The sequence below is a fragment of the Haliotis rufescens genome, unplaced genomic scaffold (genome assembly GCF_023055435.1).
Source record: "Haliotis rufescens isolate VD_foot unplaced genomic scaffold, xgHalRufe1.0.p SCAF_15, whole genome shotgun sequence".
Lineage (NCBI taxonomy): Eukaryota > Metazoa > Mollusca > Gastropoda > Lepetellida > Haliotidae > Haliotis > Haliotis rufescens.
In genome coordinates, this window is record NW_025963835.1 from 25,345,899 (window position 1) to 25,372,877 (window position 26,979).

Sequence of the window (26,979 nt, forward strand, 5' to 3'; positions counted from 1 at the left end):
AATCGCATTTGACAATTGCAACAATGTACAGTAGAAAAGTACAGTCGTAAGTACAAATCAACATAATCTTGAAAGCAATAATTATGAATGATCATTAATATGATCACTATCTCTGTATTTTTATATACACAACGTACATTGTAGTGATCACTATTCCTTCTGACAAGACGATTAAAAAAAATAAAAAAATAAAAAAGTGATTTAAATTGTTTGTATATCACAAATTATTTCCCGCATCCTAAATCCGTTTTGTTTCTTTTCCATTTTAGACTGCTTTTTTGGCGATTAATCATAATGACGCTTACGAAATTTAAGCATTTAAATATTATGTAACGGCTTGGCTTTGAGCGATGATTCTTAATCCGTATCCAGTGATTCTTCAGTTACACTTTTTAAGAAACTGGCGCTAATCGTCATTTTGAAAGAAACAATATGGGAGACAGGTTACCTCTGGAAAGCAGAGATATGGTCAGTGGTCCAGTTTGTATGGGTTATTCTTTTGTTTGACATTGTCATATTTTGAATTGAATAAACCCTTTAGGCCTTAAAGGATCTAAATGTCACTTTGTGTCTCAACAGATTTACGTAAATACTAATACATGGCCTAGATCTATGGTGGCTGCTTTCAGAGCTCGTACCATCACAAATATGAAGGGCATGTCGCCAAAATGTCGTTGCAGTTGATGAGTTAGGCCCGTAGGCCGACAGCATAGATAAGAAGCAGAAAATAGACAGTGTCTGTATTGTTGAAATGTCTGGCACCTTGACTTCCTCATGGCTGGAATATAATTATTTTGTGAGGCCAGAACAAGCAGAAATGTAGGTTTTTACTTTGAAGGCCTGTGAAAATCCAGGGTAGAGTAGGTCTTCAGCAACCCATGCTTGCCGTAAAAGGCGACTGTGCTTGTCGTAAGAGGCGACTAACGGGATCGGGAGGGGCAGGCACGCTGACTTAGTTGAAGCATGTCATCAATCCCTATCGTGTGGATCGATGCTCATGATATCAATTACTGGATTGTCTGGTCCAAACTTGGTTATTTCGGGACCTCTGTCATATGGCTGGAATATTGCTTAGTGCGGCGTAAAATAAAACAAACCAACCAACCTTCCATTGAAAACCGTGAGAATATGTAGAAAACTATGGAATATGTACACACTTTAAATAGAAAAATCCACACAAATTACAAACAAGACACAATCCCCTTAAAGTTTGCATCATTATGAGAACCTGGTACATTTTAGATAGAACCAAACCGGTAAATCATGCAAACCGCGACAGATAGTGTGAATGTGCAGATCTGTTACAGAACTCGATGGCTGTCAACAAGCATTCACATGATTCAGAAGGAACGAGTGCAGTGAGTGTTTTTGATCCAGTCATTTATCACATAATTTTGAAGGGTATGTTGAATTTGTGATAAATGACAGAAAAACACAGCATTAGTTGATAGCGTCACTCTCAATTGTTTTTCGATCAAAATGTGCCCTGGGTACAATATTACAAATTAGATGTGGTCTGGGAACAAAACAATATGGCAAACGATTTGTAATATTGTACCCAGACCACATCTAAGTGTACCCCCGTTTTACAAATCTTATCATATTGTGTCCACATAATGTAGACATCGTGTGCAGTTAAAAGTATGGTGTACTTATAATACGTGACTTAGATGTAATGATTTTTAATAAAAAACACTTGTTTTTATATGCATTATATATATCCAGAACTAAAGTACTCACGGAAATGAAAAAAACCTGTTTTTCTCAGTTTAAAAATCGACACAAAGTGTTATGTAGCTGTAAAATAACAAAACAACTCGAAAAGTACTAGTCTGGATTTGCTAGTTTGATCTCAGTGAACAATACAAAATGTACTTTACAGGAGGTAATTTGTCGGCACTTTCAACATTCAAAAATAAAACTAAGTCCAAATTGACATAGCAGAAACAGACTATAGGAATTATGCACCTGTTCTCACCTGTCGTCAAGGTGTCATAGGTCACCTTGATCTACTTACACCTGGTTATGCCCTGTTTCACAATAGTCTGTTTTATTCACAATTTTACACACTTTACGTGTAAAAAGGCATAAAAACATTTGATACGCTGTATTTGTGCCACGGCCCAATTAGTACTAATTTAGTTGTTTGAATATTTACATATTTTGTATATTAACTGCATTTATTTAAGATCTGAGGTCGAAAAAACAGGGGTTTTTTCATTTCCGTGAGTACTTTAGGCCCACTCTGACAGGTGCATTAGTGTTGGTGAATGCTAAAAAGCCGTTGATCGATCGTTAGGCTATCCGCTTCACTTTTGTGTGAGTTAAAACGTCATACCAAAGGCCTGGGTTTGATTTGGGCACGCCAGAAACCTGGAGTTGCGTCCCTTGGACACGTTCCAATCCCTTTTCGGACAAAATGATTCCAGGTTTGACGGCACCATACCCATGCTCGTGGGTTTCACCAAAGCGCTGAACATCTGAAACCTGCATCCCTTCGGGCTTTCCTTCCATGTTAAGCTGGAATACTGTTCATAGCGGCGTTAAACATAGTTTAGTTAGATCTGCATGTTACTCACACAAAGTACAGTGACAAGATTCAACAACAAAGATTTATAAAGTACTTTTTTGCCAGTCCACATGAATAACCGGACCATGCCTAACTTTACCATGTTTACAGGTAAAATACTGGTAGTTACTGGTAAACAGGAACACTGGGACAGACGATGAGTAAATCACAAGTACCCTCGTATCCCAGATTTCATGCATGGGATTGCTGTTACCATGGTTACATTGCTATCAGGGGGCACAAGGGGCCCAGTTGTCTAAGGCGCCGCGATTCACTGTGCAGAGTTGCGTCCCTTGGGCACGCCAGAAACCTATGATTGTGGGTTCCAATCCCGGTTCGCCCCAATTATGTTTCTAGGTTTGGCAGCACCATACCCGTGCTCGTGGGTTTCACCAAAGTAGTAAACGTCTGAGACCTGCATCACTTCCAGCTTTCCTCCCACATTAAGCTGACACGCCGCGATATAACTGGAATACTGTTAAAAGCGGCGTAAAACCCAACTCACTCACACTCACATTGCTATCAAGATATTTATTGGAGTCCTTTGTGTCCTGCTTGTCTTGTGTTGTATGGACATTGTTTTCATTACAGAATGTTCTCTCCGAGTCAGACAGTGACAGCTCTGATGCTGATTCTCCCCCAAAGATACGCAAAACCCGATCCACAAGGTCTGTCCGCAGCATACTAGCCTCTAACCCAACAACTGTCCCGCCAGTGCTACCCAAGAAACAAGTGTCTGTGTACTCGACTCGAGTCACGAAGTGTTTGGAGGACTTGAAGTCAGGCAGGCTTCAACTCTGCATAGATAAGGATGAAGAGGAAACGCCAATAGGTGAGGCTGATTTTATGTGGCAATACACCCGTGAAGATCTTAGTTCAAATAGGTATTCAGCAAACTATGCTTGGCTGAAAGGCCACCATGCTTGTTGTAAGAGGCGATTATCGGGATTGAGTGGTCAGGCTCGCTGACTTGGTTGATGCATGTCATCGTATCCTAATTGCGTGGATTGATGCTCATGATGTCAATCACTGGATTGTCTGGTCCAGACTCGATTATTTACAGACCGCCGTCATATAGCTGGAATATTGCTTAGGGCGGCATTAAACAACAAACACACACTCACTCATTACGGCGTTAAGCCAACTCCTTCACAGAAAGTTTTCATGCATGGAATTGCTGTTACCATGGTTACATTGCTATCAGGGGGCACAGGTGGCCCAGTCATCTAAGGCGCCGCAATTCGCTGTGCAGAGTTGCATCCCTTGGGCACGCCAGAAACCTATGATTGTGGGTTCGAATCCCGGTTCACCCGAATTATGTTTCTAGGTTTGTCAGCACCATACCCGTGCTCCTGGGTTTCACCGAAATGGTAAGCGTCTTAGACCTGCATCACTTCGGGCTTTTCTCCCACATTAAGCATGTTAAGCTGACACGCCGTGATATAACTGGAATAATGTTAAAAGCGGCGTTAAAACCAACTCACTCTCATCATATAGAGAATCTCACCCGAGTGCCTTTTGATATCAAATATATATACGAGTGTTGATATATTTGATATCAAAAGACACTCGGGTGAGTGCTGCGTTAAACAACAAACAAAATAATTTTGTGGCAATACTAGATTTGAATTACATGTAAGGACATTGCCCCGGTTACTGACCCCATTTGATAGCATGATGATTGTCAAGATTATTTGATGATTATAATGATTCTTGGCCAACAAATATAATTCACTTACGTGTATTGAATTTATTGAAGCTGAGTTTTTCCTTTTTTTTCACTGTTAGTCAGCCTGCTCAGTGTGTGGTGACAGTCAAGTTAAAACCAGGGCCCTGATCGACCTGCATGCTTATATCCCTTGTAATTAAGTAATCCAATAGTTAAGGGTAAGGGTTGTGGGAAGGGGGGCCTTAGAGTTATCGGTTATTGTATTCAAATCTTGAGACCTCCCGCTTTTTTAGTTTTTTACATTAGGGTTGTGACAAGGATGACTTTACCAACTTGCTTAGCTTCGAACACTGTATATCATGTATGTATCATGTACATCTCACACAGTGTCAGAACACACAAGCCCGCTAGCCTGGGCGAGAACAAGTTCCTGCAGGCAGTACAACTTCCCCATTGCTTTAACATTACAAAGTCATAGTTTCTTTACCCAGCTAGTTTAGCGTTTGTGTTTAGTTCTATCTCTGTCACAATGTTCACAAATAGGTTAATATAATGTGTTCCTGTTGCCAGTTGAGAAACCAAAGCAGGATGTGAAGACTGACAGGAGAGTGCCCTCAATAACACTGGATGACAGCAAGGATGACCTGGATTGGTGAGTGGTGACATCTTCTTCTGCTAAATGTTAAATTTTTTAACTTGTCCTGCATTTCTCCTTAGTGCATTTACTGTTTTGGACAGAAACGAAGCTGTGTGAGGTCCACCTGATGAAAAAGGTTTTCCAACCAGTTGTGAAGCAGGCCCTATCGCACAGCTCACGAAGTGATGACATAAAGGAATCTTCACTTTACTACTTGTCACCAGACAGACTTCTTGTATCAATAAATTTGTCTTGCAAATTTGTGTAATCTGTTGTTTATTTCTTCTTGTATTGAATTGGATGTGATTTATTTCCTATCCTACCATGGGTGTTTTCCTGTTCTATATATACTATAGCATTTATGTTTTGCACATGAAAGTGACATTTGTCATTCTAGTGTGCTTTTTGTTCCAATCTGCCATTTTGATTTCTAGCTTGGTCTCCTACATCAAGATTTATGTTGGGTATTCTTTTTGGCTTGGTAATTATTTTATGTTTTACACGTTTATTAGTGTAAAGTTTACCCTTTATTTGGATTAAAACTTGGTAATTTTATCCTTTCTAATTGGGTACCCTTTGATCATTGCAACTTCTGCTTAAATTGCAGATTGATGCTTGTTCATTGTGTCTGCTGCCCTGGTAAAAACTCTTCCAAGAACCGGGGCGGTCGGCTTTCGGCACGCTGAAAACCCAGGTTCGATTCCAAACATGGGTACAATGTGTGAAGCCCATTTCTGGTGTCACCGGCCGTGATATTGCTGGAATATTGCTAAAAGCCGCATAAAATCAAATCAAACTCACTTACTCTTCCTAGATCCCCCATCCACAGTGTCTTGACTGTACGCAGATCTGTACCACGAGTCTTAAGTGTGATTTTTTTGTGCTCACTTTCCCCATCAAGCGTTAACAAGTATCTACCGGTCTCTAGCAAGCGGCTTACACAATAGACTCTACGAGATTCCAAGAAAATATCAGACTCTCAAAATTCCCTTCAGCATGAGAACCCTGTGATTATTTCAAAGCCGTCTGTTGGGCTGGGCGCTGCCTACATTTTCTGCGCCGTCAGATATTCCACTGCCATCATCTCCTACCCAGGCACCTACTACTATACCACTGTCAACACCTGCCACAATCTCTCAGGCGCCATTTACAGTGTTACCTTCCCCTTTCGGCTCCTCCATGACATCTGCCCCACAGGGTCTATTTCTGCCTGCGCCTCCCCGGTTCCTGCCAGCACCTCTCATGTACCAGCAGACGGCAGCACCTTACAGAGACCCTACATGGAGTTTTTATGCAGTCCATGTTCCAACAACTTCTGCGTAACATATGTATCCTGTGCTGGCGTCCCCCTATCAGCCTGTGCCTCCAGCCTCTCCAACTACCTTAGCACCGAGACCCCTAAAGACCCGGGCTAGAATAGGTCTTCAGCAACCCATTCTTGGCGTAAAAAGCCACTATGCTTGTCGTAAGAGGCAACTAACTGGATCGAGTGGTCAGGCTCGCTGACTTGGTTGATGCATGTCATCGATCCCAATTACGTGGATTGATGCTCATGAAATCAATCACTGGATTGTCTGGTCCAGGAGCAATTATTTATAGACCACCGTCATATAGCTGGAATATTGCTGAGTGCGGCGTTAAACAACAAACCAACCAACCAACCAACATTAGCACCGACAGCTCCTCCTGCTCAGACTGCACCTACTGAGACAGTCCTGCGACTCCTCCTACAGATCAGACATCACGTGGTTCTGCGTCACCCGGCACTTCCCCCAGGCCTCACGTTCCAAGCGCCGTGCAAGGAGGCGCTCTCCCATCTGATGCTCTCAGTTGTATCACAGAATTGTCAGAAGGATGTTTTGTACTGGACTACGAGACATCCCTGGAGACGGACACCCATCTCAGCTTATCCTAAGTGCCTGATTGGATGGCCGATTGTTTGTCTGCGGTGGAGCCTTCACCACCATCCCACCTGATCCTATGCTTCAGGACTTGGTTAAAGCACTAGATGAGGATTTTGCCAGACTATTATTCCCCCAGCTTTCAAGGTGCCCAAATATGAGGACGACTTCCACGTCCATGCTTTCAAAGTGGCAATGCACATGTCTTGGATGACAGGATTGTCATTACACTCAAGATCCCAGATTCACATATTGCCTTCTTAGAGAAGATCAGGCGCTCTCTGAGACCCTTGTCGGCTTTGGTTTCCACTTCATGGGCCATTGACCAGGATCTATCTGAGACCAACATTAATCGGGTTTATCACTTCCTGACTGTTGTCGACTACCAGCAGAGCCAGATTGACCAAATGTGTAACCATCTAAAAGTTGCTATCGCTGAGATTAACACCACCTGTCATCTTTGATACCTAACCATCACTAACTGGGATTCAGAGTTCCAGCATTGACATTCTCGTCAACTGTTGTCTGCTTTGTCACTCTTCAACGATCAGATCTGACACCCACGCCAGGGTCTCAAGTGATGACAGCTCTTAAAGCCCTGGAGCATGTTTCCCAGAACTTCCCTGAATGATCTACCAGGACAGGGCGTTCTTCCCTGAAGGACCTCAACAGGGTTAACAGAGGTTGTCACCAATGTCAAACCAATTCGTAGAAGCCTTTTTGCAGGGTCGGGACCAGACAGCTTCAGGGCTGTGGTCCACTATGCAGCGCACATGGCACATTAAGAGTCTGGAGCTGGAAGCCCTAATTTTAGCGATATCCCACTGGCAAAGCTGACCTCCTGAACACTCAACTCGCCATCTCTACTGACATCATCACAGTGGTGTGGTGTCTGTGTAATCGGGACGACACACTTACAGGCCCTCCTCCAGGATATGTTCTGGGTTTTTTCATCTTGTGGATTGTTTGGGTTTGCGCTTCCTGGTCCAGCACCTGCCCGGATGTCCAAACATTCTGGCAGACACTCTATCCAGCCAGACAGGGTGGCTCCCACAGAGAAGAAGCTTCATTCTAGGGCCTTGCATCTTGTATGTCAGCGCCTCATCCCAGCATAGTCATCCCAACATCAACCTCTTTGCCACCAGCCAGAACTGCCAGATCCAGGCATGCGTCTCTCAGGTGCCAGATCAACAGGCATTGGCGGGTGACATGCTTGACCTCCATTGAGAAGGACTAGGAGCGTACATATTTTCGCCTCCTGTTTTTCTGGCTAAGGTGATGCAGAAGGTCAAAGCAACCAGGCGCCTCGCTCTAAATTTGATCACACCTTGGTGGCCAAGGAGAGAGTGGTTCGTGGACCTCAGTTCACCTGAGGGTGTGTGTGTGTTGCCAAGGATCAACTCCCCGGACAGCTCGACCAGTCATCCGCCATCCCACCTCTCTCCTCGATCATAGATGTTGGAAGATGACGAGGAACTCCTATTGTGCCCAGTGTGTGCACACTATGAGTGTTCAACCGCTGCTCCAAGACTCTGCTTGGGGCTCAGAAACATCCATGACGTGACTGAAGTCAGCCGCAACACCATATCCTTATGGTTAAGTGCTATCATTCTTCAGGCATACAAGGCCGTCCATCTTGACCCCCCAAGAGCCAACAATCCCCACAGGCGGTTGCCTCTACAATGGCTCTCCATAGCAACCGCTCCATTAGAGCAATCATGGAAGGATGTTTTTGGAGGGCAGACAAGGTCTTCACCAGCCATTATCTGAGGGACATGGCTTTGAAAGACGTCGAAGGCGTTTGCAGTTTTGGCCCTCTGGTTGTTGCCCAGCAGGTCATCAATCCTCGATGCCGCTAAAGTTTCCTCCAGTCCAAAACCAGCCTTACCCAAATTGCCCAGTGTTTTCACACCCAATGGGGTTCCTGCTACCCAGCAGATGGCACGGTAAGTCAGTTTCTACACTCGAGCACACACTATTTTCTATTGCTGTCTCGATATTTCCGCGAACAGGATTGGTCAAATGGTTGCTGTTCTTCGCAGAGGCTGTGGTCTGACGACTACCTAGACACACTTGGAAGTTTTCTACCTTAACCACATCTGAAGGTATGCCTTCCGCCCTACTGTCCGATTCAGATGTATTAAGGAGTAATGCAGGATTAGTTAAAAAACCTTTAGTAAAATCTAAATATTTTGTACATTTATGTACTTTTCCTGCATTACTACGTCTCAGGGACCTCCCATCGCAGAGCTGCCTCCCCGCGGTGTCTTCATATGTTCCAATTCGAGCAGTAATGTGAAGATTCCGTGACGTCATCACTATCGTGGTCACGTGAACTGTGTGATGGGGCCTTGCTTCACAGCTAGTTGAACAACTATTTTCTTCATCTGGACCTCACAGCTTCATCTGAACCTTGCAGTAGATGCATTAAGGAGTTATGCAGAATAAGTTTCTAAGATAGAACAGTCTTCTGATTTAATTATATGTAATGATTGCTCTCAGATGAGGCTACAATACTGAATGTAGATCACTGCCCAACTCGCATTCAGAAGAGGCATTTTGATTGGTTGTTGATTGGTCGTAAAATTAGTATGACACGTGTGAGTTTAATAATATTTTCATTACCCTTTATTTCTTAATCCTTTTTAGCTCACCTTATAGAAAATGCACTGACCACCTGCACTGTCCTAGAGAACCCCAATTTGTCAAATGACGTCAACAATCTTCAGCTATGACCTCATTTCTAGTGTAATGTCATTCTCACCGTATGTCACAATAAGATTTGAATGTCGTCAACAATGCCGTTCAGATGATGGAAACAATACACTGGTGTGAGAGAAGTGATATTTGCACTAGTGCACATACAATTTTTATGAACTCGGTTATTTCTAACCCTATGGATAATAAATTGGACTTGTAGATATTTAAGGATGTCAGGATACTACAAGTTTCAGCCTGACAATTAATGAGTGACTTACCATGCTTAGCCACATATAAGCTAAACATTTACTTATTCTGCTATCAGCACCAATCTCACAACACCGGAGTCGTCCTTTGTGCGTTCCCGCTCGCCAACCCCCCCTCCCACCCCTGACTCTATAGTGACACAGAAGCCCACCAGGACACGAAGGATGAACAGACACATGAAGAAGGCTCTCCGGTAAGCTCGTCATGGTTTTACCATACACTGTACTCATACAGCTCATGTCATTGATCCGATTTGCATGGATCGATGCTCATGACATCAATCACTGGATTGTCTGGTCCAGACTCGATTATTTACAGACCGCCGTCATATAGCTGCAATATTGCTGAGTGCGGCGTTAAACAACAAACAAACAAACAAATAAATTATTGTAGCTCATAAAGCATATGCCATCTTGTAGAATTGATGCTTCAGAAGTTGTTGTTAAGCCCTTGCTTGTTTCCCATCAGGACACTGGAAGGAATGAAGGACACGATACGAGTGGAACACTCATCATCCGAGGACGATGACCTTGTCCTTGTGGGACACCTCAGCAGCCCCGCCCCCGAGACCACCAGCATGACAGCCAAGATCCGCTACAAGTCCAAGATCTTCAAGTACAGCATGATGAAGGTGAAGGACCATCTGAATATGGATGCCTGTGTTCTCATTCTGGACTCTCCGAACACATAAGGGTTGTTGTTATCCCCGTTTTGAATTGTTTGATAGGCATTACTTGGAAGTTGACAGGTGACGAAGTAGACACAATTTATGGATAACAGCTTCTTTAATACCGTAAAGGCGACGTTTCGGCATTGATCCTTGTACAACAGTATAAGGATCTATACCGAAAGTCTTTCTTGACAATGGTATAAGGATCTATACCGAAAGTCTTGCTTGACAACAGTATAAGGATCTATACCGAAAGTCTTGCTTGACAATGGTATAAGGATCTATACCGAAAGTCTTGCTTGACAACGATATAAGGATCTATACCGAAAGTCTTGCTTGACAATGGTATAAGGATCTAGACACAGCATACTGACTCTGAGCCGACCAGTCCTTGTTTTACCCTTTAATGCCGAGCGCCAGACAGGGTAACAAGAAGTACCATTTTGTAACGTCTTTTGGTATGACGTGGCTGGAGATCGAATCCTGGACCTTCCATTCTCCGGGCAGACGCTCTATCACTAGATCTAGGAGGCAGTCACTTTTGATTGAAGTGCGCAAATTAACATGATCAACTGAAATTTGTTAGTGTCTGGGAAATGTTACTAAGTACTGCCAGTTACCAGAACACAAGCTCTGTGAAGCTTACGGTGTACACGTGTGTTGCAGGCCGACACGTTTCAAAGCATCAAGACGAGGCTGGCTGGGGACATTGAGGAGGAGGAGGATCATCTGTTCTTCATGGTGGCGGACAGGAACATCCTGCCCACAGACACTCCCATCAGCATCAGCCTGCACATCGCGGATATCATCGGTAGGTGCATCACACTGGTCTCTAGTGGACCATGCCTGTCGTAGCTCTTCGGCTGACCCTTGCCCGCCGCAAGAGGCGACTAACAGGATCAGGGGGTCAGGCGCGCTTATTTGGTTGCATGTCATCGTGTCTCAGTTGTGTAGATCGATGCTTGTGGTGTCAATCACTGGTTTGTCAGTCCAGACTCAATTATTTACAGATCGCCGTCATATATGTGGAATATTGCTGAGTGCAGCGTTTAACAACAAACAAGCAAAATTTGTCGTTGTTGGCAAACTTTGAATGTCAAATTCAGCAAAGTGGGAAATGTCTACAATCTGCAGATCCCAGTTATTCAATCGTCAGAAGAAATTTAGTGCATGGGTTTTCAACGTCCCCAAAAAAATTTTGTCATGAAAATGTTTTCAAATATTTCCTCTCTTTAATAACTATGTGAAATCAATGTTACTTTGCTACCACATGTTGACCATAGCCCAAACTAAGTTGAATGGGAGACAAAAGGCTGTCCATTGTAAAGATCCTTGCAATGGAGGACAAAAGGCTGTCCACTGCTAAGGTCCTGGCAATGGAAGACAAAATGGCTGTCCATTAAGATCCTGGCAATGGAAGACAAAATGGCTGTCCATTGCTGAGGTCCTGGCAATGGAAGACAAAAGGCTGTCCATTGATAAGGTCCTGGCAATGGAGGACAAAAGGCTGTCCACTGCTGAGGTCCTGGCACTGTAGTAGCACCCAGAAGACTGACTGTGATTGTGGTCCTGCTTCCAGACTGCCACCTGTACAGCCCGGGCATGTTGGACATGGGGGAGGACATTCCGGCCAGGGATGCCGTCTCCCTGTACGTCCAGTGCAGCAACAGGAAGAACAAGATCCTCATCAAGGTCAACAAGGTTGGTACACAGGCAACTTGTAATCTTGAACTCCATTGCCATGGGACACTGTGAATGTGTTTCAAATTCGTTTCCCATAAGATTAGTCCTCCACTAGTGTTAACCTTACCTCACTGGTCTTCCATTTGTAGTCCAGCTTACACTAGACAAAAGTATTTACATTTTCTGTGTGGATCGTTCCGCACAATATTTGTCACTGGATTGTTTGATCCAGCCTTGATTATTTGCTTGATTAGACTGCTGTCATATGATACAGCTGTAAAATAATAATATTTTCATTACCCTTTATTTCTTAATCCTTTTTAGCTCACCTTATAGAAAATGCACTGACCACCTGCACTGTCCTAGAGAACCCCAATTTGTCAAATGACGTCAACAATCTTCAGCTATGACCTCATTTCTAGTGTAATGTCATTCTCACCGTATGTCACAATAAGATTTGAATGTCGTCAACAATGCCGTTCAGATGATGGAAACAATACACTGGTGTGAGAGAAGTGATATTTGCACTAGTGCACATACAATTTTTATGAACTCGGTTATTTCTAACCCTATGGATAATAAATTGGACTTGTAGATATTTAAGGATGTCAGGATACTACAAGTTTCAGCCTGACAATTAATGAGTGACTTACCATGCTTAGCCACATATAAGCTAAACATTTACTTATTCTGCTATCAGCACCAATCTCACAACACCGGAGTCGTCCTTTGTGCGTTCCCGCTCGCCAACCCCCCCTCCCACCCCTGACTCTATAGTGACACAGAAGCCCACCAGGACACGAAGGATGAACAGACACATGAAGAAGGCTCTCCGGTAAGCTCGTCATGGTTTTACCATACACTGTACTCATACAGCTCATGTCATTGATCCGATTTGCATGGATCGATGCTCATGACATCAATCACTGGATTGTCTGGTCCAGACTCGATTATTTACAGACCGCCGTCATATAGCTGCAATATTGCTGAGTGCGGCGTTAAACAACAAACAAACAAACAAATAAATTATTGTAGCTCATAAAGCATATGCCATCTTGTAGAATTGATGCTTCAGAAGTTGTTGTTAAGCCCTTGCTTGTTTCCCATCAGGACACTGGAAGGAATGAAGGACACGATACGAGTGGAACACTCATCATCCGAGGACGATGACCTTGTCCTTGTGGGACACCTCAGCAGCCCCGCCCCCGAGACCACCAGCATGACAGCCAAGATCCGCTACAAGTCCAAGATCTTCAAGTACAGCATGATGAAGGTGAAGGACCATCTGAATATGGATGCCTGTGTTCTCATTCTGGACTCTCCGAACACATAAGGGTTGTTGTTATCCCCGTTTTGAATTGTTTGATAGGCATTACTTGGAAGTTGACAGGTGACGAAGTAGACACAATTTATGGATAACAGCTTCTTTAATACCGTAAAGGCGACGTTTCGGCATTGATCCTTGTACAACAGTATAAGGATCTATACCGAAAGTCTTTCTTGACAATGGTATAAGGATCTATACCGAAAGTCTTGCTTGACAACAGTATAAGGATCTATACCGAAAGTCTTGCTTGACAATGGTATAAGGATCTATACCGAAAGTCTTGCTTGACAACGATATAAGGATCTATACCGAAAGTCTTGCTTGACAATGGTATAAGGATCTAGACACAGCATACTGACTCTGAGCCGACCAGTCCTTGTTTTACCCTTTAATGCCGAGCGCCAGACAGGGTAACAAGAAGTACCATTTTGTAACGTCTTTTGGTATGACGTGGCTGGAGATCGAATCCTGGACCTTCCATTCTCCGGGCAGACGCTCTATCACTAGATCTAGGAGGCAGTCACTTTTGATTGAAGTGCGCAAATTAACATGATCAACTGAAATTTGTTAGTGTCTGGGAAATGTTACTAAGTACTGCCAGTTACCAGAATACAAGCTCTGTGAAGCTTACGGTGTACACGTGTGTTGCAGGCCGACACGTTTCAAAGCATCAAGACGAGGCTGGCTGGGGACATTGAGGAGGAGGAGGATCATCTGTTCTTCATGGTGGCGGACAGGAACATCCTGCCCACAGACACTCCCATCAGCATCAGCCTGCACATCGCGGATATCATCGGTAGGTGCATCACACTGGTCTCTAGTGGACCATGCCTGTCGTAGCTCTTCGGCTGACCCTTGCCCGCCGCAAGAGGCGACTAACAGGATCAGGGGGTCAGGCGCGCTTATTTGGTTGCATGTCATCGTGTCTCAGTTGTGTAGATCGATGCTTGTGGTGTCAATCACTGGTTTGTCAGTCCAGACTCAATTATTTACAGATCGCCGTCATATATGTGGAATATTGCTGAGTGCAGCGTTTAACAACAAACAAGCAAAATTTGTCGTTGTTGGCAAACTTTGAATGTCAAATTCAGCAAAGTGGGAAATGTCTACAATCTGCAGATCCCAGTTATTCAATCGTCAGAAGAAATTTAGTGCATGGGTTTTCAACGTCCCCAAAAAAATTTTGTCATGAAAATGTTTTCAAATATTTCCTCTCTTTAATAACTATGTGAAATCAATGTTACTTTGCTACCACATGTTGACCATAGCCCAAACTAAGTTGAATGGGAGACAAAAGGCTGTCCATTGTAAAGATCCTTGCAATGGAGGACAAAAGGCTGTCCACTGCTAAGGTCCTGGCAATGGAAGACAAAATGGCTGTCCATTAAGATCCTGGCAATGGAAGACAAAATGGCTGTCCATTGCTGAGGTCCTGGCAATGGAAGACAAAAGGCTGTCCATTGATAAGGTCCTGGCAATGGAGGACAAAAGGCTGTCCACTGCTGAGGTCCTGGCACTGTAGTAGCACCCAGAAGACTGACTGTGATTGTGGTCCTGCTTCCAGACTGCCACCTGTACAGCCCGGGCATGTTGGACATGGGGGAGGACATTCCGGCCAGGGATGCCGTCTCCCTGTACGTCCAGTGCAGCAACAGGAAGAACAAGATCCTCATCAAGGTCAACAAGGTTGGTACACAGGCAACTTGTAATCTTGAACTCCATTGCCATGGGACACTGTGAATGTGTTTCAAATTCGTTTCCCATAAGATTAGTCCTCCACTAGTGTTAACCTTACCTCACTGGTCTTCCATTTGTAGTCCAGCTTACACTAGACAAAAGTATTTACATTTTCTGTGTGGATCGTTCCGCACAATATTTGTCACTGGATTGTTTGATCCAGCCTTGATTATTTGCTTGATTAGACTGCTGTCATATGATACAGCTGTAATATTGGTGAGTGGCGTTGACAATGCTAAACAACACATATCTTAACAGGGATGGCGGTGTAGCCTAGTGGTTAAAGCGTTCTCTTGTCGCGCCTAAGCCCCGGGTTCGATTCCCCCTCAGTACAATGTGTGCAGCCCATTCCTGGTGTCCCCCCGCCATGATATTGCTGGAATATTGCTAAAAGCGGCATGAAACCATACACCTACATGCTCATTAGAACATCATTGACTTGATGACAGGTTGTTGATCCCACTATTGATGATGCCCCTGTCCTGCCACCACTGTTCCCATGTGGGGTGGTCGGGTAGCCTAGTGGTTAAAGTGTTCCCTCGTCTCGCCAAAGACCCGGTTTCGATTCCTAACATGGGTACAATGTGTGAAGCCCATTTCTGGTGGCCCCCGATATTGCTGGAATATTGCTAAAAGCAGCGTAAAACCTCACTCACTCACTCACTCACTCACTCACTCACTCACTCACTCACTCACTCACTCACTGTTCCCCTGTATTTCAGCACCAGGCCCTCCGCAAGCTGATGAGTAGTTACGCCACCAAAGTGAAAACAGAACTGTCCTACTTGAAGTTCATGTTTGATGGAGAAGACATTTTACCCTCCATGACTCCAGAGGAGCTGGAAATGGAAGACATGGACACGATTGATGCCATTGAAGTCTGAGTGTTGTTGGTGGGGGTCGTGCTTGTCCGTGCCATTGAAGTGTGAGAGTTGTTGGTAGGGGTCGTGCTTGTACGTGCCATCGAAGTGTGAGAGTTGTTGTTGGGGGTCGTGCCTGTACGTGCCATTGAAGTCGGAGAGTTGTTGGTGGGGGTCGTGCCTGTACGTGCCATTGAAGTCGGAGAGTTGTTGGTGGGGGTCGTGCCTGTACGTGCCATCGAAGTGTGAGAGTTGTTGGTGGGGGTCGTGCTTGTACATGCCATCGAAGTGTGAGAGTTGTTGGTGGGGGTCGTGCTTGTACGTGCCATCGAAGTGTGAGAGTTGTTGGTGGGGGTCGTGCTTGTACGTGCCATCGAAGTGTGAGAGTTGTTGGTGGGGGTCGTGCTTGTACGTGCCATCGAAGTGTGAGAGTTGTTGGTGGGGGTCGTGCTTGTACGTGTCATCGAAGTGTGAGAGTTATGGTGGGGGTCGTGCTTGTACGTGTCATCGAAGTGTGAGAGTTGTTGGTGGGGGTCGTGCTTGTACATGCCATTGAAGTGTGAGAGTTGTTGTTGGGGGTCGTGCTTGTACATGCCATTGAAGTGTGAGAGTTGTTGGTGGGGGTCGTGCTTGTACGTGCAATCGAAGTGTGAGAGTTGTTGGTGGGGGTCGTGCTTGTACGTGCCTTTGAAGACTGAGAGTTGTTGGTGGGGGTCGTGCTTGTACGTGCCATCGAAGTGTGAGATATTCATAGGGTAAGCCAGCCCATTGGTTTCCTGTTTCTCATTGGCAAGTCATGCTTCTTAATGCCATTGTAGTGTGAGACTTATCCGTTAGAAAGTCTACAGATGTCATTGAAGTGTGAAATTCATCGGGAAGCCAACCCACAGATGCCACCTACGCGAGACTCCTTGCCATTGAAGTGTGAGATGTGTCTGGGTGCTCATACATACTAACTGTGACATGTCTGGATGTCAATGAAGTGCGGCCAGTCTGCGAGCCGTGTTTATGGATGTCATTGAAGTGCGACCCATCTGGGAGTCGTGTTTATAGATGTCATTGAAGTGCGGCCAGTCTGCGAGTCCTGTTTATAGATGTCATTGAAGTGCGACCCATCTGGGAGTCGTGTTTATAGATGTCATTGAAGTGCGACCCATTTGGGAGTCGTGTTTATAGATGTCATTGAAGTGCGACCCATCTGGGAGTCGTGTTTATAGATGTCATTGAAGTGCGGCCAGTCTGCGAGTCGTGTTTATAGATGTCATTGAAGTGCAACCCATCTGGGAGTCGTGTTTATAGATGTCATTGAAGTGCGACCCATCTGGGAGTCGTGTTTATGGATGTCATTGAAGTGCGACACATCTGGGAGTCGTGTTTATAGATGTCATTGAAGTGCGACCCATCTGAGAGCCGTGTTTATAGATGTCATTGAAGTGCGACCCATCTGGGAGTCGTGTTTATGGATGTCATTGAAGTGCGACCCATCTGGGAGTCGTGTTTATAGATGTCATTGAAGTGCGGCCACTCTGCGAGTCGTGTTTATAGATGTCATTGAAGTGCGACCCATCTGGGAGTCGTGTTTATAGATGTCATTGAAGTGCGACCCATCTGGGAGTCGTGTTTATGGATGTCATTGAAGTGCGACACATCTGGGAGTCGTGTTTATAGATGTCATTGAAGTGCGACCCATCTGGGAGTCGTGTTTATAGATGTCATTGAAGTGCGGCCAGTCTGCGAGTCGTGTTTATAGATGTCATTGAAGTGCGACCCATCTGGGAGTCGTGTTTATGGATGTCATTGAAGTGCGACACATCTGGGAGTCGTGTTTATAGATGTCATTGAAGTGCGACCCATCTGGGAGTTGTGTTTATAGATGTCATTGAAGTGCGACCCATCTGGGAGCCGTGTTTATAGATGTCATTGAAGTGCGACCCATCTGGGAGTCGTGTTTATAGATGTCATTGAAGTGCGACCCATCTGGGAGTCGTGTTTATAGATGTCATTGAAGTGCGGCCAGTCTGAGAGTCGTGTTTATAGATGTCATTGAAGTGCGACCCATCTGGGAGTCGTGTTTATAGATGTCATTGAAGTGCGACCCATCTGGGAGTCGTGTTTATGGGTGTCATTGAAGTGCGGCCAGTCTGCGAGTCGTGTTTATAGATGTCATTGAAGTGCGACCCATCTGGGAGTCGTGTTTATAGATGTCATTGAAGTGCGACCCATCTGGGAGTCGTGTTTATAGATGTCATTGAAGTGCGACCCATCTGGGAGTCGTGTTTATAGATGTCATTGAAGTGCGACCCATCTGGGAGCCGTGTTTATAGATGTCATTGAAGTGCGACCCATCTGAGAGCCGTGTTTATAGATGTCATTGAAGTGCGACCCATCTGGGAGTCGTGTTTATGGATGTTTTATGAGCATAAGAAAAGTTCATGATGGCTGATATTTTTCAAAATGGCTTTCAAAATTGGTTTTGGCAGTTTGGTTTGGTCTCCCAACATGGCCTTTAATAAGGTCACCTCTGGCATTAGTCTCTGGCTCAAGGAGATTTGGTTGGTCTGGACAGTATGTTTGGGAGAAGACCACATGTACATATATGTATAATGTCAGTAGATACATTTCTGGCAATAATCACAAGATAATTTGATGTTCTTCCATGGCAGCTAAATCCAAACATGTACGCAGCGCTGTATCATTTACAAGTATGTGTTTCTCTTGGAAGGAAGTGGAAGTGTACATGACTGCAATCATGAATGTTTACAGGACCACAGGGGTGGATGGGGTAGCCTAGTGGTTAAAGCATTCACTCATCACTCTGAAGACCTGGGTTCGATTCCCCACATGGGTACAATGTGTGAAGCCCATTTCTGGTGTCCCCTGAATTGATGTTGCTGGAATATTGCTAAAACGGCGTAATACCATACCCACTACAGAACAGTACCCAACTACAAGACAACTTCTGACATTAGCATCCCACCGACTGTTCCAGTGGGTAACCATGTATCTAGTTTTAGTCCTCATCACTTCCTAGCAGTCTGTTATCATGTCCATCCATCAGTGTCTAATGTACATAATGTATCTATGCAATAGTTATATGTAATATAGCAGAATGATTCAGTCTTTGTTATTTGTGTCATTGTAGAAAGTCTCAGTGAGCTAGCACTATAAATTGGCATCATCAGCGCTCGCTCACACACACACACACACACACACCACATATCGCTATATAAGTGCAATAATCTTGGATGCGACGTTCAACCCAATTTCACCTCGACTTCAGCAGTCCTGAAATTTCAATGTTCGTATCACTGCTGACGTGCATCATTGATCCCTTCATTCGCGGGTAGCTGGAAGTTCAAAGCCTACAAAGGATGATGTTTTCCACTAACAGTTTGCATGTGTTAAGAACAGTACAGGCTGCATGAGAACCAAACACCCAACCATACAGCACGTTTCTGTAGACATCACAATGACGAGGTATGCTCTGTTGATGAAAATGGACAAAATTGGCGATACTTGACAACGGTGTCACCGCTGCAGCCTGCTGAACTCATGGTGTCAACTTAGGGGATGCTGCTGGCTCCTTCACCACTGTACAGCAGTGAGTTCAGGAGGGGAATAGAGAGCGCTTCAGAGCTCCAGATAACTTTTTGAGCACATCAGTTTTTACTCGAAGGTTTGGGGTCATTACATTTTTCATTGGGTAACCAATATTTTTTCACCCATCTCTTCATCACTCTGTTGGGTTTGTCCCGAAATGAGTCAACATTTTGAGATTTTAAAAAAAATGAAATAATGTTTTAGATGTGAAAAGTTCGAAAAAAATTAGGCTTGACTCGGCAAGTAAATTAGCTCGGAATTGTGTTTCAGAAACTTGCTCTGTTGTAAGCATGCTGAAAAAGCTTCATTGGGTATTTACGCATGCTGTTTTCAAACCATTGCGTTTTCCATTTAATGCCTGCGTTTCTGTACGCAAGTTAACTGAAAGTAATTGGGTTTTATATAGTTTCGGGGGGGGGGGGGGGGGGGGTATTTTACGGAAATACGCAGCTTATCTGTAGCTCTGGCGCTTCCAAGATTAGGAAGACCTTCAACTGAAATCCTTTAAGGAAAATGTTGATAAATACACATGATTATCCCCAGAAATGACATAGCCAATACAGTTGGCATCTCTTATGAGAACATTCTGAGGTATAGACTTCACGTGACATGCTTCCGAGTCCTGATCAGAAATGCTTAAGGATTATCATCTCTCACGAGAATTTACGTCTTTTTTGAAGCAGCTGACTTTCAGTGATTTGTAATCATGGAAAAGCCTTGGGTTCACCACCATCAGCAGTTAACAAAGTATTGGAAACGCCTCATCCTGCGATGGCTTTCAGGGATTCTGCTAATCTGCTTAGGCAACTGTGAGAGAAAACACACGAAAGTTGTGGCTCTGAATTCATTGAACATCTCTAGTCACCAGATTGGAAAGAGGTGTCTGATAACGTCATTTCTGATTTTAAGGACTTTTGACTCCACCAGTAGGAAGACTTTGACACCAGCCGGATCAAGCATTGCTGGCGAAAGTGTGTGGACATCGGAGAGGGAAATTGTGAAAAATAATTTGCAACCAATTCCAACGCAGTTCATCACAGATCGGCTCGGAACTTTCAGCGACCTTTCGTATAATGTCATGTGTCACACACTGGATCACCTCTCAACATGCTCGGGAATGAGGATTTTATGGAGATTAGCGATGTGAAGCCTTTCATTTGTATTAAGGCCACAGGCCCATATATACTCACCACCAAAAGAAACTTGAATACTATACATGTTGGTTAATGTATGAAGACTTACCATGCTTACTCATATGCAAGAGATAATAGATGCACAAACGAAAATACTGGTATGTTGTGTGAACCGATGCTCATGAACACCTCACATGACGTCGGATCCATGACTCGAGATGCACCATTTGTCTCATGCAGAGTTTGGAAATCATGTGCAGCATGTCGTGATAAAAATAAAATCACGTTTCGTTTCCGGAGCAGAACACAAAAACCATGAGAGATATCTTAACTAAACTGGGCACATAGATAGGTCTAGTGGTGAACTTGTGCCTTTGATAATTTGGGACTTTTAAAAAAAAAAAAAGTTCAAGTTTCCTTGGCAACGACTTTGATTTAGACTGAAAATGGCGGTAGTGCTCGTTTCCGGAGCAGATCTTGAAAACCGTACAATATTTCTTCACCAAACTTGGCACATAAATAGGTCTAGTGAAAAACTGGTGCCTTTTGATACTTTGGGATTTAAAAAAAAAATAATTTCAAGTTTCCCTGGCAACGACTTTGACTTATACTCAAACTGGCAGTAGTCCTGGTTTCCTTAGCAGATATGAAAATCACCAAACTTGGCACAGATCTTGAAAAACGTAAATATTTCTTCCAAACTTGGCATATAAATAGGTCTAGTGGTAAACTGGTGCATTTTGATAGTTTGGGAGTTTTACAAACGTTTCCTGAGCAAGAGCATAACTCGGAAACCGTTTGCATATCCTACAAAAACATCTACGCAATGAGTGCCGGCAACATGAACATAATTACCTAATTGAGATGTACACCACTTTACAAAGGAACTTGGTCAAGGTATATGGTGAATTATTGTGAAAACACAATTTTCATGTGGCACCCGAACCAGCCAACTTCCTCACAGTGGGTACCGATAACATGAACAGGGGCACCCGAACCAGCCTACTTCCTCGCCGTCGGTACCGGTAACATGAACAGTGGCACCCCAAACAGCCTACTTCCTCGCAGTGTAAGTGTGTTGGTGTGCTTGGTGTTTTGTGTTTCACAGAAACACACATGAATGATTACAGTGAAAAAGACCTGCAAGTCTATCCAGGAGACATTACACTAGGTATTGCTGTGTATGTTACAACAAGTTTCAAGAACAGTGTCCAGCTATGTGATGTAATGTCATCTCGTAGTTTTGAATACATTCACTTACTGATTTCATTCAGAAACTTCAGGATCTCTCCGAGCAGCATGAATGTGAACATGCCCTAGTTATTGGGGATTTCAACTGTGATCGGAGTGGAAAAACTGAAACTTGAAGATTTCTTTAATGTGCGGAAAATTACTCGACTCATTCACTCTCCAACTCACTGTCTTAGAGCTATACTGGACTTGTTGTTTACTGATCATGCCAGTGCTGTAGCATTCCAGACTCTAGTCTACTACACAGATCATCAGATGATTGGTGCTGTACTTCTCAGTACACCTCATGGTGACCCCTGCTCTCATTGATCTCTAAGTAAAGTAAGAACTCCCTTACTTCTCGGGTTATTACTTAAACAATGATGAAACTCATTACAAATACAGTTACTGATTCTATCACAAACTGCAGATGGCAAAACAACACCCGTATTAACTTTTTCAGTGCTGCATTAAGGCGATTTACAAAAAGGTCCAGTGAACATAGTTCACAGGAGCTAATACATCGCACACAACCGGAAATGTCACTGGCGGGGGATATGAGCATTTCATGTTTGTTTACATGGGTATGATGGCAGCATTTTAAGTTGAAACATTTGGATTATGGGAAAAAGTTGTTGGTAAGTACAGATGTCTAATATCATTGTATAAATATTCACATTTAAGAGTAAAATGGTTTTCAGTCTCTACACTTGTTTCACATACAGGGCAAAACAGTAAACGTACATCAATATCAGCCCAATACCTTCGTTTAACTTAGCCTGGATCTAAGCCTTATAACATTTCAATATTATATTGCCGCGTCATACCAAAACTGGCAAAAGACTTTAAAAGATGGTACTTGTTGTTACCCTGCATGTCTGGCGCTCGGCATTAAGGGGCTAAAACAAGGACTGGTCGGCTCGGAGTCAGTATACTGTGACTGAGTGGGGTATTCATGTTAAACTGCGGCATGGTATCTCAGTGAGCTAGCACTATAAATCGGCATCAGTCCGGACTAGTACAAGCAGCCACACAACCACACACACGTACATGCACGTCGCTATATAAGTGCAATAATCTTGGACGCAACGTTAAACCCCATTTCCCCTCGTCTCAATATTATATTTCAGCCATTACAAAAGTATTTTTCTGGTTCAAGAGTCTGGTAGATTATTTATACAGAATGTACCTAGAGCTGGCACGGATAGTGCTTTTCAATGATGATGGAACATATTTATCAAAACATTTTTAGGACTATTATGGTTTGTCACCAACATCTTGAACCAAGCCGAACTACTCAAAATCTGTGAGAAAATAATATAGAACAAAACGAAGCGTAGTAATGGTGGCCACACTTATCGTTCTATGAGCATGTTTTAAGATTTTCTTGATACCCAGTCTTCATTCCTTTCGATCACTTTAAGTCCATACTTTACAGAACGACACGTAGCATTTACATAGTGGCTATCGACCGCATTCCCCATACACAATAGCATTTGGTGTTTGCAAACCAACGTAAGGAAACCTCTTAAAACCCATAATATGGACGTTCTGTTTTTCAAATCTGTCAACACCCCATATTTCTGTACCATGTGGGTTGAATCTGCGATGGAATATTGCAAAGAAATTCCACGAAAGCTTTTGTGCCCTTTATGCAAGTTCTGAAACCCACTCATTCATTTTTTATGTAGACAAACTCTGATGTGTAGAACTTTGGCTTGTCGAATTCCCGGCTGTCTTGAACTCTCCTGGTCCCTGCGAATTCCTTTTATATTCATCATCATTTATTCTCGGATGTGTCAAATTCTCAGTTGTCTCAAATTCATTTTGGAGTCCCAAGTATCCAAATTAAGCGTAAAATCCTGATGACCCGAACAGTTCCAAATAAAAAAATAAATGTCCCCCAAACCGACAAACTTTCTACTTGCTTCAAACACAATTGACTGGCCTCACTGCAATTGCATACCTGACACCAATCAAGCCTATTAAATATTAACAAGCACACCTTTCATCAATGGCTCAAGCTGATTACTATATACACATTGCCAGCAAGTTTCTTAATTGTTCTCGCATGTAAAAATTGACAAATTAGTAAAACGGATTAAGGTCATGTTAGTGTATTTATTTTTCGAGTTATGACTAAAACAATGCCTCCAGTATAGATGCGGACAGCGAGATAGATGATACGCCGGAGTTGCAGTCCCCTTCACTACCAGCAGCCTGGGCACTGAAATTTACATACGAGTGAGTGAGTTTGGTTTAACGCCGCTTTTAGCAATATCACGGCGGGGACACCAGAAATGGGCTTCACACATTGTACCCATTTCGGGAATCGAACCGGGTCTTCGGCATGACGAGCTAACGCTTTAACCACTAGGCTACCCGACCGCCCAATTTACATACGACTTGAAATCTAGTGTTGTCCTAATGTTTGATTTTTTAAAAATCACTTTGTTGGTTGTCTTGAACCCCGGATAACTCAAACTCCCCACGAGTTCAACTGTATATAAGAATACAAAGCCAAGATATCTACAGTTCACCTTTATAGAATCATTTGTCATTAACAGATAACCACTCATCTTTTTATACAACATTCGTTTTATTTATTTTATTGGTGTGAATCTGCAAACTTCTGAAGAATATTAGGTTGATTCTGTAAACCAGTTGCAGTGTTGGAGACAAGAAGTGAGTTGGGCATTCTGCTTGTTATGGTTCTATACACTTTCCCAGTCATGAAATACCATTGTCAAGTTTGTGGGAATTACGAGGGGAATATAAAATGTGTAGTCTCTCGTATGCATCTATTTCATGACAGTTGATGGCATTTTTATAACAAATAGACCATTAAGGTTCCAACAATATCCTTTGTATATATGTCATATATGAAGGTAAATGTCAAGATTGTGTCGTCCACCTCATTCAAGCTTCAAACATTTCTTGAAGACAAGATTGTTGTTCTGCATGCATATGATTATGTAGAACACAACCTAGGCTGCTATTTCTTCAACAGCCAACAAACATAACCATCTGTCACTAATTTGCCTGCCACAGTGATATATTGCTGACTGCGGCTTAAAGAAAACCACTTGTAGATGGTTTCTGTGTTAACCTTGAGATATCATTCAGGAGATCCGGGGTAGAATAGGTCTTCAGCAACCCGTGCTTGACGCAAGAGACGACTAACGGGATCATGGTGGTCAGGATCGCTGACTTGGTTGATGCAATTATTGTGTATCCTAATTTTGTGGATCAATGCTCATGATGTAAGTCACTGGATTGTCTGGTCCAGACTCAATTATTTCCATACCGCCGTCATAGAGCTGGAGTAATGCTGAGTGCAGCGTTAAACAACATCATCATACAGGATGATGTTAGGTCCATTTCAAAATACAAAACATGTAATGTGTTATCATTGATTTAATTGGATTCATATTCACAACAGTATTGATACAGAAAGCATGTACATGATATAAATATCAACAAGTATGTTTCAGAGGATAGAAAAGATGAGGGTGAAAGTGTGGTAAATGACATTTTTACACCACAAGCAGGCAATAGAGGTATCTTCGTATTTTCAGATTTTCTCCTAAAACTAAGCTGCACAAAACATGATGCAAAGATATTCCACACATTCTAAAGTGATATATGTAGCACCAGTAATATGGAGGCTACGCCTGTTAAATCCTTCACACAACCCTGTGTTCATTTAGTTTAGATGACCTATTGCACAATCCAGTCATTATCCTAAGAATACCTGTGATTCTGATCAGCTTTCTCACCAAGTTGGTGTTAATTTCTTTTTTAGCATGATACAGCTCCACCTGTATATGTACTCCGAATTGTCACCAATAATATTTGATGCAAACAACTTGTGTCATTTGGAGTAGTGGGACCTTTGAAAATATATCAAGTTATCAGCAAGCTGAGACAAAAAGTCATACAACCTTACATTTAGAGGAATTCACAATGAAATGGCGTTTACCCAATCTCATCATATCACTTCACCCATAACATTAGATACGTCTTTATGTTAACATTTCTTCATCTTTACAAACATTTTCTGCATTAATTATTACATAAGCTTTCATGTGGGTATACTCATGCTACGGAATGGTAAAGCATATACTCACTGTTGGCAGTGAATTGGAAGATTTGGTACCAAACAAATTATATCAGTGATGAGTACCTTCTGTAGCAATGAAACTTATCCACAGATCTTGTTGCGTCATGGGTAACTTTTGTGATAGATTGCTATTACAACATATACATAAATCATCTAGTCCCCTGGCTAACTTCAAGGGAGAAAAAAAAACCCACTGTCATCCCTGCTAAAGGATTTTAAACAAATGTTCATGTGTATCTCAAAGCACTACTACTCCAGCTGATATGTTAAATATCCTCCTTATTCTGTGGCATTTGAAAGTTTGCTTCCATGTTTCCTAGACATACTAGGAAGTGTTATGACAGCATACATAGGCACTGAATACAGACATTGCCCCATGTATTGCTACCAGGTGAGATTAAGGAACACAATGCACAGTTCTGATTAACTCCATAAGAATCTGCACCTCGATCATTTTTCTGGCCTTGTTTTCTATGCCCATAAAATGAGTCAAGGGAGCTAACTGCTGCTGGATTCACTTGTATTGCTGTCAAATGATGTGAGAGAGAGTCTTCGTCTGGATTCCTTCTGGGGACTCACAAACCTGACCTGTATCTTGTCAGAAGACCGTAAACTGAAATAACAATAAATGTGTATGCAGATATTTAATAAAAAAAATAAAAACTAATTAAAAAAATCGGTTTGTCTTGCCATGGCAGATTAACTATGGGAAACTATTTGCATTTTGGGGCCAAAAGGTTTTCAATTTTCATTTTTGTTGAAAATCTGTCACCAAATGATTTGGTTTCAGTTTAGTTCAGTTCATGTCTTCTTTGAGAGGCATCAAGAAGTTGGGAGTTCTAAGTAAGGGTAAGATATATGGATGAACAACTA

General features: G+C 43.0%; 2 protein-coding genes across 3 annotated transcripts in view; one reads left to right on the top strand and one right to left on the bottom strand.

Annotated features, from left to right (window-relative positions):
- The first annotated feature begins 386 nt into the window (after positions 1 to 386).
- LOC124151010 (NFATC2-interacting protein-like) lies at positions 387 to 19,137 on the top strand. 2 transcript variants are annotated; one of them, XM_048396361.1, is made up of 8 exons: positions 387 to 468; positions 3,161 to 3,401; positions 4,809 to 4,890; positions 9,802 to 9,936; positions 10,212 to 10,374; positions 11,080 to 11,224; positions 11,993 to 12,114; positions 15,883 to 19,137. In XM_048396361.1, the coding sequence occupies exons 1-8, from the start codon at positions 433 to 435 to the stop codon at positions 16,042 to 16,044; spliced, it is 1,086 nt and encodes a 361-aa protein (XP_048252318.1). In that variant the 5' UTR covers positions 387 to 432; the 3' UTR covers positions 16,045 to 19,137. The 2 variants fall into 2 exon arrangements, with proteins under 2 accessions (XP_048252318.1, XP_048252317.1); XM_048396360.1 differs by lacking the exon at positions 387 to 468 and adding an exon at positions 1,299 to 1,358.
- A 6,248-nt stretch (positions 19,138 to 25,385) lies between these two features.
- LOC124151011 (citron Rho-interacting kinase-like) overlaps positions 25,386 to 26,979 on the bottom strand; it is a 52,202-nt gene continuing 50,608 nt past the window's right edge. Inside the window, exon 46 of the mRNA XM_048396359.1 lies at positions 25,386 to 26,719. Coding sequence (XP_048252316.1) covers positions 26,605 to 26,719 — 115 coding nt within the window. The 3' untranslated portion in view covers positions 25,386 to 26,604. The remainder of the gene's footprint in view (positions 26,720 to 26,979) is intronic.